Source organism: Danio rerio, chromosome 13 (genome assembly GCF_049306965.1).
Source record: "Danio rerio strain Tuebingen ecotype United States chromosome 13, GRCz12tu, whole genome shotgun sequence".
Classification (NCBI taxonomy): domain Eukaryota; kingdom Metazoa; phylum Chordata; class Actinopteri; order Cypriniformes; family Danionidae; genus Danio; species Danio rerio.
Genome location: NC_133188.1, coordinates 24,791,936 through 24,806,055, shown reverse-complemented (window position 1 = coordinate 24,806,055; position 14,120 = coordinate 24,791,936). Strand labels below are relative to the sequence as shown.

Here is a 14,120-nt window from a genome sequence, read left to right as displayed (position 1 = left end):
ACTGCAGTATTTAAACCTACTAATTAAATAAAAAATGAGGCGAATAACTGCAAAAAGGTCCAATTTTTGCAAAAGAACCTCCTATTTCACATGTCTGGCTACAGGCCTGTGAAACTGATTACATTTGATAGTATTTATTACATTTTCAAGTGGTCCTAAAAAGTAATTGTATTGTAAAAATACCAGAAAATATAAAAATGAAGAAAGACCCTAGTAAATCATTGTGGAGCAGATGTGGTTTTGTTTAGTTGAGTCATTTTTCTTCAGTATGATTAATGCAGAGAAGCAACGGGCGTGTCTTTCTCACACTCACACACAAAGTCCAGCATTCATGTGTGTGGATTGGGTAGTTAGTTTTTTCCAAACTATTACTACCAGGCGGAGGTGTTGTGTGACATAAACAAAGAGGTGAGTCCTTTTTAGATTGTTCATGCAGTTATAATCTACATTTCATGTCACGGACTGAAATGTTTTGTCAAAACTGTACAAACGACGCTCTGCTTTGTGCTTTTAAATTGTAAATACGTTAAAACGACGCGAGTTATCGAGCGTCGCGTTTCACGTACAAGCGCGCTCTCCTCCCACGTCACGTTAAATATATTAACTTACGGCTGTTTTAAACTAGTCATTGATGAAAAACTATATGTATTTGTGTTTTGTGTGTATATATCTAGCAAACAACTGTCGTGACTAGTCGTGAGGTGATAAAGTTTGTTGGCTAGCTGTATTGAGATTGTTAACCTAGCGGTTAGCATTGTTTTGCCGTTTATGGCAGAAACATAATTTATTAACGTATATTATCATAATACTGACTGCAATTTCTGCATTCAATTGGTAAAATCGGTCAAACGTGAAGACTTACTGTTCTGGATGAATGTGAGTTGCTTTTGCAGCTGGTTTTAAAAAGTGAACTGACAACTTTGCTAATCAACTAGCCACTTGGCTAAGTTAACTAGTATAGAGGAAGAAGTGGGGGAAGAGCCATCTTGTCTGTGTATGTACTCGAGTGTCTAATGATTTCTGATTAAAAATTTCCTTATGAGTTCTCTCTGGTGCATTAAAATATTTTCTGGTCACGTTTGACGTGAAAATAGAAAACAAACATGCAAATTTCCGCCCCAGATTAACATAAGAGACTTTCCCGTGATCTGTTTGCAGCTGTTGGTGTTAACGTTGTTTGGCAGGTGATGTAAACAGGAATGTTTCTGATTTCATAACATAACACATTAAACCGGGATGTTTAGCCAGCTGCTTAGTAATTTTGGAAAATCCTGCTATTTTTAAATCCTTGTATCAGACATGTTTACAAATCTCTGAAGCAGTGAGTCCAGTAAATCCTGGTTTCTCCACTATATACTGCAGATTAACAACAGGATAGTTAATATGGAAATGATTTATTAAGTGTTTTATTGATTATTGTTTTTTTAACTCATATGGTTATAGAGATTTTAGGTTATCTATGTATAATATAATCTAGCTTGTAAATTAGTAAGGATTCAACACAACCTCATCGTCTTGCATCAATGAGCGTATTTGCTTAATGTACCTGATAGTAATATGTCTGTAACCTATAACCAGGGCCAGACGGAATCTGCGGACACTTTTTGCTATTTCTGTGGAGAATTTTGGTAAAAATCTGCAGATTTCTGCTGAATTGTTTTGGGAGTATCCAGCGGAGTATCATAACTAAAACCTTAATATATGAAATAAAAAGTAATAAATTACTGAATAAAAACTAAATAACTTTAGATTTACACATTTACTCAAGTAAATATACAGAATTATTAATGGGAATTATTATTAATCTGCAGAAATCTGTGGAATTCTGCGCACACAGTTTCCGTGTGGGCCTACTTATAACACCGCAACACTTTGCTTCAAAATTTTTTAGCACATTTTAGGGAAGGAAATGGGTATAAGTCTTTACTGAAATAATGACAGGAAATTAATGACAGATCTGCCTCTTTTGGCTGAGGTGTTGTATGAGCATTTTGTAATTCAGCATTAGTGAAATAAAGAAGTGCTTATGTGTTGTAATTTTATTGGCGTCATCAGGTCAGCCTTGGTTTTTCTTCCACATTATTTCAACTTTAAGTGTACTTTTTCAGTTACAGTATATGAAGGTAATTTCACATGTTTTGTTATCAGTTTTAATTGTCTTTTCCTTTTGTGCTACAGAAGAAGATGCATTATTACAGATATGAAAATGCAGAGGTCAGCTGTTGCTACAAATACCTCATGTTCAGCTACAACATTATATTTTGGGTAAGTTGAAGATACATGTTTTGTTTTAGTGCAATAAACACACATTATTATTATAATTATTATTATGCTCTTCACAGCAGATCATCTTTAAATGGCCTCCCTTCCAGTTCTGACATAAAGATAACACCCAACACTTTGTCTGCTGGCCTTTTCCACCACTCTTGCTCCAATAACATGATCTCAGACCAGCCTAACATTTCATGTTTATTTGTTTCACTTCACTTCACACTGTTCACAGATGTTTCATACTTTCTGAGTGTGTTTTTTTACTGGGTGGGCTGTTTCACAAAAGTTAACACCCATAGTTATCACTCACTCATCTTTATCAAGAGAAAAGGTCTGCATAATGACGTTGTGTTTCCATATTTGTATCAACAGGAAACAGATTTACGCTGACATGTACTGCAGTAGTTTATGTTGTCCTCTATGGGAGGAGTTAGAGGGTTCTGAGATATCCGCTTTTAACCCATTTTCCTGTTTTCAGTAGTGAACATGGTTTAAGAAATGAAAGTCATTATCTTTGCAATGTGTTAAGATAATTACATGCACTGTGATATGATTTATGAAGTCTTTAGTTTAACACTAAAAGTTTTAAATATACTATGGAAATTTAAGGTTTTCTTGTATCTCTTTTTTACACAACCACCCCTATGGAGTTATTAATAGTAATTGTTTTACTCAGCAAACACAAATTAATTTAATCAAAACTTCCACCAATGACATTTGTAATGCGTCAGGTGTGTTTCAATTTTGTCTTTTTAACCTTTTGTTAACTACAGTGGCCGAGAGAGATTAATGTGCTGCAATTTAAGAAAACACAGCCAATTACAAAAAAAGCCAGCAAATTGAGAAAAGATCTTTCTTATCCTCAATGCAAACACATTTAAAAAAAAAAAAAAAACAAGCTGCTTTTTCACAAACAATTTACAGAAACGCGCTGGATTTTATCGCAATTTTAAATATCACAGAACCCAATGGAAATGTTTTAATGGGTCCCTAAAACATGACAGACCCAGCTATTTAGTTCAATGGTTGTATTGGCTAATGAAATACAAAAGACAAGGAAATCAGGATGTTAAAATAATATGGAACACTTAAAACTCACTTTTTAAAGATCACCTACTACTTCAATGAGCAATAGCAAAGAGCATAGAATCAAGCGGTTTCCGTCACGTTTTTGGGTCCCCCTTGAAATATTTTTGTTGTCTTCTGTTCTTTTTGCAAGTGTTGTGGGAAAATGCAGTGCATTTTTATAAATTGTTTGCGTTGTGAGAAAATGTAATGCGTTTTACTAATTTGTTTGCATTGTGGGAAAATGTGAGGATTTGCAGCACGTTTTGTTAAACGGGTGAAAATCTTTTCGTAATTTGCTGGTGTTTTTTTGTGATTGCATATATTTTCTTAAATTGCAGTATGTTAAGCTCTCCCTACTACGGTAGTTATTAAATAAATGTTACAAAAGACTAAGCAGCATGACTTCAACAAATCAGCATATAAAAGTTATTTCTGGAGTAATATCATCTAAATGTTCAGCTTTGACATCACTGGAATAAATTAAATTGTAATATTTTTGTAAAACAGCTGTAAACCATTTTTGGGAAGTGTCACAATATTATTGTGTTTTTAATTCATACTTGGTTAGTGCAAGACACTTTATTCCAAAATCTTCTAGCTGCTTGGTGTTTTACATTTGAGTCAGAGACATTTAGTCATATTTATGCGTCAGATGTTATAATCAGGCACTTCGTCATTGCTGGTTTTCCTTTTGTCTGAACTTGCTTTACTGTCTCAACATTTCTTAATGTATACTTTTCCTTTTCTGCTTTTCAGCTAGCTGGATCAGCCTTCATTGCAATTGGCTTTTGGGCTTGGAGTGAAAAGGTGAGTCTTGTCTTTTCTGCAATGTACAATGGCATATAATCCTGTCAAGTTCATAAATTTTACTTTTAATTGATATCACCAACGTAACTGGCATAACTCTAATTTGCAGCATCATGCAAAAATTTGGGGACACAGATAATAAAAAAATTATTTTATTTAGTAAGGATCATTCAACTTGTGTATGCATTGTCTGTTTAAGTATCTTTCATTGCAAACAGTCTATACAACAAAGATTTTAAAGTCATTTGAAATTTTACAGAATACTTCTGTTCAAATAAAAGCTCTTCTTTTAAACCTTTATTGAGGAACACTGAAAAACCTTTCACATTCATTCATTCATTTTCTTGTCGGCTTAGTCCCTTTATTACTCCGGGGTCGCCACAGCAGAATAAACCGCCAACTTATCCAGCAAGTTTTTATGCAGCGCATGCCCTTCCAGCCGCAACCTCTCTCTGGGAGACATACACACACACACACACACACACACACTACAGACAATTTAGCTTACCCAATTCACCTGTACTGCATGTCTTTGGGCTATGGGGGAAACTGGAGCACCCGGAGGAAACCTATGCGAAGGCAGGGAGAACATGCAAACTCCACACAGAAACGCCAGCTGAGCCAAGGCTTGAACCAGCGACCTTCTTGCTGTGAGGCGACAGCACTACCTACTGTGCCACTGCTTTGCCCCAACTTTTCACTTAATAATCACAATTAAAAGCTTTTCACAATTAAAAACACCTTGCAGACTCTCAAGAAATCGTACTACCCCAAGTCTGCAATATTGTACATTAAACTGTACATAAAGTGAGTTTAAATAGGTTTTAGTTGTTCAGTAAAAATAAAAAATGTAAATTGCTTATTCCTTGATTTCTCTGCAGGGTGTTTTATCAGATCTGACTCAAGTCACACGTCTGCATGGTTTCGACCCAGTTTGGGGGGTGCTTGTTGTGGGCACAGTCACTTTTATTTTGGGATTTGCTGGGTGTGTTGGAGCACTCAGGGAAAACATCTGCCTCCTTAAGTTTGTAAGTACAACCATTCAACGCTATACAGATTTAATAACCCATGCTGGTCAATTTATGCCATTTCTGTTTGATATTTTGCGTAATTTTATGACATCAAAGATGTATATAAGAAATATATAAGAAATATATATAAGACACATAAGAAATTCAGTTTGCAGTCAAATTTCACTCCTGCTTCTGATTATTTATCTTGCTTTCAGTTCTCTGGAGTCATTGGATTCATATTCTTCCTGGAACTGACTGCTGCAGTTTTGGCGTTCGTGTTCCAGGGCCAAGTTAGGGAGTGGATCAGCGAATTCTTCTTGGCCAATGTGAAGGCCTACAGGGATGACATTGATCTGCAGAATCTGATCGACTCTCTCCAGAAGCTGGTAATTTCTGAGAGACATTTTCATAATATATGCCGATTGACTAAAATGAATGCTTTCTATAAACTTGACATGACAGCTACCACATATAAATCAACTTAATGGTTTCTATAAAAAAAAGCAAGTTTCAGTACTCACCGTCCATGTCTTTTTGCAAATGCTTGATGAATTAATCAATCAATCAATAATAAATTAGCAAAATCTGAATGAAACACAGTGTTGGTTGTGTCTGTGAATGTAAATAGTGAAGAAATCTGGTAAATATGTATCAGTATTCTAGGTCTGTAAAACATGTTGTTTGGAAATGGCAGCAGCTTACTACTGATGCAGCTCTACCAGAATTTCAGGATATTCCCACACGTTCATTTTTGGAAATAACAACAATTTAGGACTGTATAACTGAGGGAGTTCGTAGACACTGTTTACTGACATAGAGAATAACCTTTTTATGTACAAACACAATTACACTATAAAGCAAGTTTCAAATTGTAAAAAATCATAATACTCCTTTTAAAAATATCATTGCCAATGACTGTGCTAAATATACATGCTTTTATTTTAATATGTTTTTTTTTTTTTACAGAATCATTGCTGTGGAGCTAAACACCCAAACGACTGGAATATGAATGTGTATTTTAACTGCTCAAATAAGAATAACCTCAGCAGAGAGAAATGTGGAGTGCCCTTTTCCTGCTGCATCAGCGACCCTGCTGTAAGTTTCTCTCTTCTTTACAGCAGCCCATCACAAAATAAAAAATGATATTTTTTTTTTTAGAATTCTGCACTGCCATAAAAATACATTTAACAGAATCCATTACGCTTTCATGTCGAAAGCTAAGCACGTGGAAGACTCCCTCTGGTAGTGGTGGCCTTATCCTCCCTGCCTGTATAAAAATCGTTCACCCTCAGGTCATTCCCAAACCTGTTTGACTCTGCTTGCAAAATGTATTTTGCAATTGCATTGAACAACCAGCTCATTACCAAGAATTATTTTAATGTGTGTTTTGTGCAGGTTTAGAATAACGAAGTCAACTGACATTTCTTCCACAAGCCACTGAAATTGTTCTCCTAGAAACTTCTTTTGCCACTTTGGTCACTATTCTGACATCTGGCCTGTCCGGATATTTTAAAGTGAACTGTGGCTTTTTTATAATCCTTATTGCATTTTAGGTTTGACTATCAATGTAAATAAAAAAAAAATGCTTATTTAATTTTTATGTTACCAGCATGACATGCTTCTATTTTTTTCCTCCTATTTTCCCTTATTTTTTTGTTGCTGTTTTTATGATAAAATGACTGTGTTTTGACTGCTCAAACAAGAACGAGAGCTATAGCATGAAATGCAGCATAAAGTTTTATTATTTGTTCAAAATTAATTGGAAATTATATCAGTGGAATGACTGAACGGTTTGTACAATAAATATCTTTACAGATAATCAGATGGGTTTCAAGAACTCAAGCATTTAGAAGACAACTGCTCTGCATGCTAATAAACAAATGCTGTTTACAGTTATCATTTTTGGTCAGAACATGCCTTAAAGCTTTGTCTGAAAAGGATTAAATTAATAATTTGAATGAATTAGTATATGATTTGATTATTTTTCTATTGTAATTTAAAATTTCTTACACGCATAACGTTTCTCTACAGGTTACGGTGCTCAACACGCAGTGCGGGTATGATGTTAGAGAAAAAGGCACTTTGGTAAGTGCATTTTCAACAATTCTAATTTTAGTCTGTGCTTTGCCATTGTTGATAAAAATGTTTTGCCTTAGTTCAGTCCTCCTAGAAATGTTAAACTTGCTTCAGAAAGAGGAAAAAACAGTAGTAAAAGGTTCTGAAATTAAAGTCAAGGTCTCTAGCAGCAGCAGTGAACTTTAGAGTTCAAGTGGGAAATACTCTATCAAATGCTCACAAACAAGAACTTGGAGTTCCTCAAGGAAGTATACTCTCTGTCACTCTTCAGCATCAAGATAAGTAGCATTGTGGAAATCATTGGACCAAACATGTTCTGCAGCCTTTATGTGGGTGATCTTTGTATCTGCTACAGAGGGAAAAATATGAGCACAATTGAAAGGCAGCTACAATTATGTATTCATAGAATTAACCAGTGGTCTCTTGAAAATGGTTTAAGGTTCTCTAGAACAAAAACTGTTTGTACACTGTTTTTAAATCCAGCGACCTCTTGATCATGATACAGAACCTTTTATCAACGGAGATCCGATCAAAGTTGTTAAAGAAATCAAGTTTTTAGGTCATCTTTTTAAAAATGACTTTCATCCCTCATATGAAGCTGTTAAAAAACAAGTGCTTGAAAGCTATGAACATAATCAAAGCAAAGCAAAAACTAAATGGGGAGCAGATTTAATTGTACTTTTGCATCTATATCAAGTTCTCATTCGATCCCGTTTGGATTATGGGAGTATAATTTATGGCTCTGCCAGGAACTCGTATAAACAGATCCTCAATACAGTACACCATCAAGGATTACAGCTTGTTTTGGGAGCATTCAGAACATCAGCTCTACAGAGTTTTTACACTGAAGCCAATGAACCTTCACTCCAAAACAGACGGCTAAAGCTCTCATTACAGTATGCTGTTAAATTAAAAGCAAATAAGAACAACCCAGCTTATTCTGCAGTTTTAACCCACAGGTTGTACAGTTATATCAAAGTAAGCCAAAAACCATCAGACCATATGGTGTGCGCATTAATCAACATCTACAAAATTTAAACATAAACCTGGACATATTAAGTCAAATACACTTCAGTGCCCTGCCTCATTGGACTCTAAAGAAGCCCATAATCAATATGGATTTAGGACATCTGAAGAAAGGAGTAACTCATCCCAAATTCCCAGTGTTTTCAGACAACAATATTTGGATATTAGAAGCTAATATTTGGATATTAGATATTAGCCAATATTTGTATATTAGAAGCCAATATTCTCAGCTGTTTTTTTACAAATGGTTCAAATGTGGAAAATGGCGTTGCAGCAGCAGTTTTAACTGGACGACAGCATCAGTCTGCCTAAAGAATGCTCCATATTCACAGCTGAAGCCTGCGCTTTACTTTTAGCATTGGAGTATATAGAAAATGCCCAACAAAAGAAATCTATCAGTTTTACAGACTCTAAATCATGCCTTCAAGTTAGGGAATCTTCTAAGAATGATCATCCTTTGATTGATAATATTTTAACTAAAGTTTACCAATTACAAAATCAGTTATCACATTTTTATCACATTTTTGCTAGGTTCTAGGACATGTCAGGCTTTCAGGAAATGAGCGAGCGGATGCAGCTGCTAAAGATGCTTTGAAGCAAGTAGTGAACAAATGCTAAATTCCTTCATCAGAGATGAAACCTTTTATCAATGTTTACATTTTACACAAGTGTCAAAAGGAATGGGATGCATTAGAAAATAATAAATTACATGAAATCCAGCCTGAAATCTCACACAGAATTTTAAGACATTTTAAGAATGGATTTGATCAAGTAGTTTTTACCAGATGTCATATTGGGCATACAAGAATAACACATGGTTTTTTGCTCCATGGTGAAAACCCTACTCAGTGTTTGTGCTGCAAAACTCCCCTTACTATAAAGCACATTTTATTGGACTGTCCTGCTTTTACTGATTCCAGAAGACTTTTTTATGAAATGAACTCTTTTAAGGACATTTTTAACAAAGTGAAACCAGAAAAGATTTTACAATTTTTATCATGCATCAACACTAAAAATCTTATTTATTTATGTATTCTTTTGTTTGTTGATTTTAAAATTGTTTATTTATTGTTGAAAGGTTCCTGTCATGAAAATAGCTGACATGGCATTAAATAAAAAATACATTACTAGCAGCAGCAGCCATATCTGTATGTTTCACGTATATTCTTGTTCTATTCTTCTCTTCTATTGTAATCTTTCTGTTTTTTTTTGGCATGGCGGTAGGGAAATTGCTGAGAATTTCTACAGGGAATAAAGCTGTTTATTATAATACACTGCAAACACTTGCTGTGGTGTAGATTAAATAAAATGCTTTTTTAATTGCATACATTTATTTACCTTATTTTGTAAAGAAACATTACACACTGTTTTGATTTTTCAGAATGATTGGAGCAGTTCCATTTATATCAAAGGATGCATCGATGCTTTAGAGGACTGGCTTCCCCGTAATCTCTACATTGTGGCTGGAGTCTTCATAGTCATATCATTGCTACAGGTATGTAGTTAAGAAAAATGACAATATAGTGCATTGAAAATCTATTTTACAGCTAGATGTCACCCTTAGCACTGGTATTTTCATAGAGAAACTTAAAGTCTCTTAAAAAGAGCAAGGCTATTATGCAAATGGTAAAGGTTTACCCTCATGCATTCGATTTAAAATGTTATACAGAGGTCAGTTGTGAGGGTTTCAGTGTTTACATAATGACACTTTTGTTTTTGTTTTAGAAAATAAGTAGAAAACCTTCATTTTGATGTGCTAGTATTTTTTTTAATCCGAGCATTCATTACTATTGCTAAAATGGGAAAATATTTACTTTAAGAAAATGTTGCCAAAATGGTTTTGAATTTAAAAAAAAAAGTTGAAACACTGGCAAAAGTATCAAAGTCTATTAACTAGCGATGCATCGATATAGATTTCTTTTGACCAAAATCGATAACCAATAACTCTTAAGATCTGGAGGCCGATAGCTGATGCAGCATAAATTCCTTCCGTTTTTGCATTTTTTGATTCTTTTGAACACATTTAAATGCTTCTTGTCAATCAGACAATGCTTCTATGTTTGTCCTTGCTGTGATTTGGAAGGTTTATGATAAACCGATGCGAGTTTGAGACTTTAACTGCAGGCTGAGCAGAGTCAGATTTGTCCTTGAGAGTCTGGTTTTGATACAACACCTGAGCATTAAGCACAGATGACTTTGGAAAACACAGTGCATAATACAAAAACAGAATGTGGTGGAGGGTTGAGAACCCCTATGCTGGATTTAGTGACTGGCACACCTCTGCCCTGCTGCTGTTAAGGCTCTGACGGCTTACTAGTCATTATGTGTGTGTGGTAATAGCCATCACACGCGCTCATTATAATCATTTATGAATATGCTGATCAAACTTAATACAATTTTACATCAACAACACATGGCTAGCAACGCATTAATAAAAACAAATAATCATATTAGATTACAAACAACCCAACGAGTTGTTTAGCATGTGTGCATCTCTGCTATTATGTTAACACATGTAATATTTTTCCTAAGGGTGATTTAAACCAAAAATACACACTGACACTCTATCAAACATCTACAATGATGAGGAACATAGTTACTTACTGTGTTGTTAATGCACAGCAATACCACACAAAGCAAGGTTGGACTTTGAAGGAATAAACAATGTGAGGAAAGCTTTGTTATACTGCACTGGACGAGTCTGAACAAGTTTGACCTACGCATGTGCGAGGCAGGCAGTTCTATACAATTACGTAACCTATCAGCTTAAAGATATTGCCCTGATTTTGATATTGGATCGATAACAATAACATTAAAAATAGCATTTGTCGGCCAATAACGATATGGCTGCCGATACATCGTGCATCCCTACTATTAACTATGAATTAATAATTTTTGCTTTATTTTCATAGTATTTAAATATTGCTTTAATGGCTTTCAGTTGAGACCTTTTTATCTGTAAGATCTAGAGTCTACTATATTTTTTATGCACACAGCTGAAATTACCAAAAACAACCTTTTTTATTCTTTTTCAAATCAATTCATATTTATTTCTATAGTGCTTTTACAATGTAGATTCAAAGCAATGTAGAGTCAAAGCAGTTTAACATAGACATTCTAGTACATTGAGACTGTGTCAGTCCAGTTTTCAGAGTAGAAGTTCAGTTCATATCAGTGGGATTTAAATTTCACTGCTTTATTCAAAAGACAAAACGGGCTCTAAAGCGCTAAATGATTTGGAATGCATTAAATCATCTGAGTGAAATTGTAGGTCTTGCTGCAGTGAAACTACCATTCTGCATGAGTTTATATGTCTTTATATTTTAATTCTAATCTATTGTCCTGCCTTGTTTTGCTGTTAGATGGTGGGGATCTTCTTGGCAAGGACGCTGATTGGTGACATTGAAAAAGTGAAGTTTAATTATTACTGAGCTCTCATAACTGGAAGCAAGCGAAGGGCAATGTATGGAAAAAGATGCGGACCTCCTCTTACTGTTTCATGCCTCCTTTTGTGGAGGAGTAATTTTTAGGAATATCTGTGGAGAAAAAGACCCTGGACCTTCTTTTTCAGCTTTGTAAAGACCATATTGAATACGCAGCTGCCTATGTTCATTTGGATATTGTCACACATGTGCCTTCTCTCTTCTTCAAGTTTACCTTTAACCCACTTTTTTATTTCATACTTTTTCCACACTTGTTTTGTAAGACAAGTGTTATTTTTGGAACCACTAATAACCAAGCTTTATATACATAATGGCAAGATGTTGGGACCATAAAATGTTAATTGACATGATATTCTAAATCTTAGCATTAGAGGAAGCAGACTAGCCAACCAGGCTGTACTAAAATGTCTTTTTATGACACTTCAAAATAATTTGTGCACTCTTTTTGGGCTACTACATTTAGTACAAAAGCATGTTCAGTACTTTTTTTAGATTAAAACAAAAATAATAATAAACATCTTAAGAAATGACCTCACACATTGGGCATGGATTACATGCATTACATTAAAGTGCAAATCTTTTTTTTTTCTTTTTTAATTTGAGCTTGGTTATTTTTGTAGCTATTCATATTTATGCAGACTTTTGCGTAATTTTCTTCCCCAGAAAAGTGTTAATTCACTCAAAGAAAAAACTTGAGACCTCTGAGAAATTAGTTTATCTTCACAACACAGAAGAATATATATTTTAATCAGATCTGAGAGATCTCTATTCCTCCCACTGGAATTCTATTCAACCATTACTTTCATGCCTGAGACGCATTCACTTTATATGATGAACAGATTTAATTTAAGCCTTTTTCACATATAAGCATTGTTAATCTGTTTACCACATGAAGCAATCAAGTCTCATCCCAGATTTAAAGTATCTTCATATGGGTTGGGGTGAACAGATGTGTGAGAGTAAAACACAGCGGAATTTTAATTTGCCTGAAACGTTTAACCCAAGAACTGAAATTAAAAGTAGAAATGTAAAAGATAAGCAAGTTCTTCAAACAGTTCTTCAAACTGGTAAGTTATTTCTGGCCATCCTGTTCATGATCGTTTAACTGAATGTCGCACTTAATCTTGCTCATTAACTTTGTAGATATTTAGGAGTCATTTTAGTTATTTCTAATGTCAACAATGCATTTCAGATGCCAACACTTACCTCCTATTTCTACTCTTGCTTGGTGACTATGCAAAAAGCATCAGGCTGTGCCTTTTCTCTGACATGAAAGATTTTATAAATGTCCTTACTGTTTGTTAGCTAGATGCACTGTGGAAAAAATATATGTTTATTAAGTTTCTGCGTGTTTTCCACTTATTTACAATTGTGAATTGCATCATGTGACCTTGATCTCAGCTCTGTCGAATTTTGATCTTAAAAGTTTAACAAAGTGCTTTTTACTGTTATTTTAGTAATTTAGAATTTAGAATTTTATTTCTTATCCATTTGTATTGGGATATAACAGAAAATTTACAGGCAGTTTATTACAAGGTTTTTGTATGTGTTTCTTTTTTTTAAATATATTTTTGAATTTTTGTACCAACACAGACAATATATCACTTTAAACTATATTTAAAATGTTAATAAAAGTCACTGTTTCAAACTTTTTACGGTGTTGGAAAAAAGATCAAGGTAATAATGCAATTCAAAAGCATAAATAAATAGGGAAAAAATTCAAACATGAATCACGGAACATGCCTGTAAGCAGATATTTTTTACAGTGTAGAATCAAAACCACAATTAACCTTTTGTTTTTTGGATGTCAATCATATCATGTCTAAGAATATTGACTTTTTGTTGTATTATCAATTAAACATTTAACAGTCATTACAGCACAAACTATTTAAAATGCGTGTTTACATTTTGATAGGCCAAACATGATATGCATGTCTCTTGTCCTTACATTTGTTTTGCCCAAAGACTTTTTTTTTTTCCTGTTTACAGTTTTGTCTTGGTATAAATAAATGACCTCTTATAAATGCTAAAAGAATATGTTAAAAATGAAAAGGAAAAAACACATTAGAAGTTCTTGTATTTAGTGCACTATTTTGTCCCTTTTTGGAGTGTTTGTCTCTGCCATGGTGTAGTGTTTAAGCATGATAGAGAATTTACTAAAATGCAGTATATTTGCCCTGATTTTGCTGCATGAGCCTTTTTCCCATGAAGGGATTTTTTTCATATATAGATGTCATTTGTTGTCAAGTTTGTGTTTGTGTCTTTGTAAATATTTTAATTATTTTCTTTTTTTATACTCGATAATAAAAAAGTTTAACTTTAGATTTCAGTCTGATTACATTTTTTAATCAAATATAATGCTTGATTAATATAATTTTTAGCTTGCTATTCTTAAAATTAGATGTTGGTAGCTACA

General features: G+C 34.0%; 1 protein-coding gene across 3 annotated transcripts; it reads left to right on the top strand.

The window, feature by feature from the left end:
* The first annotated feature begins 344 nt into the window (after positions 1–344).
* On the top strand, positions 345–14,026 carry tspan14 (tetraspanin 14). Of its 3 annotated transcripts, none has more exons than XM_021480667.3 (9): positions 345–408; positions 2,182–2,265; positions 4,096–4,146; positions 5,028–5,174; positions 5,375–5,545; positions 6,126–6,254; positions 7,191–7,244; positions 9,643–9,756; positions 11,624–14,026. In XM_021480667.3, the coding sequence occupies exons 2-9, from the start codon at positions 2,185–2,187 to the stop codon at positions 11,690–11,692; spliced, it is 816 nt and encodes a 271-aa protein (XP_021336342.1). In that variant the 5' UTR covers positions 345–408; positions 2,182–2,184; the 3' UTR covers positions 11,693–14,026.
* Positions 14,027–14,120: the final 94 nt, after the last annotated feature.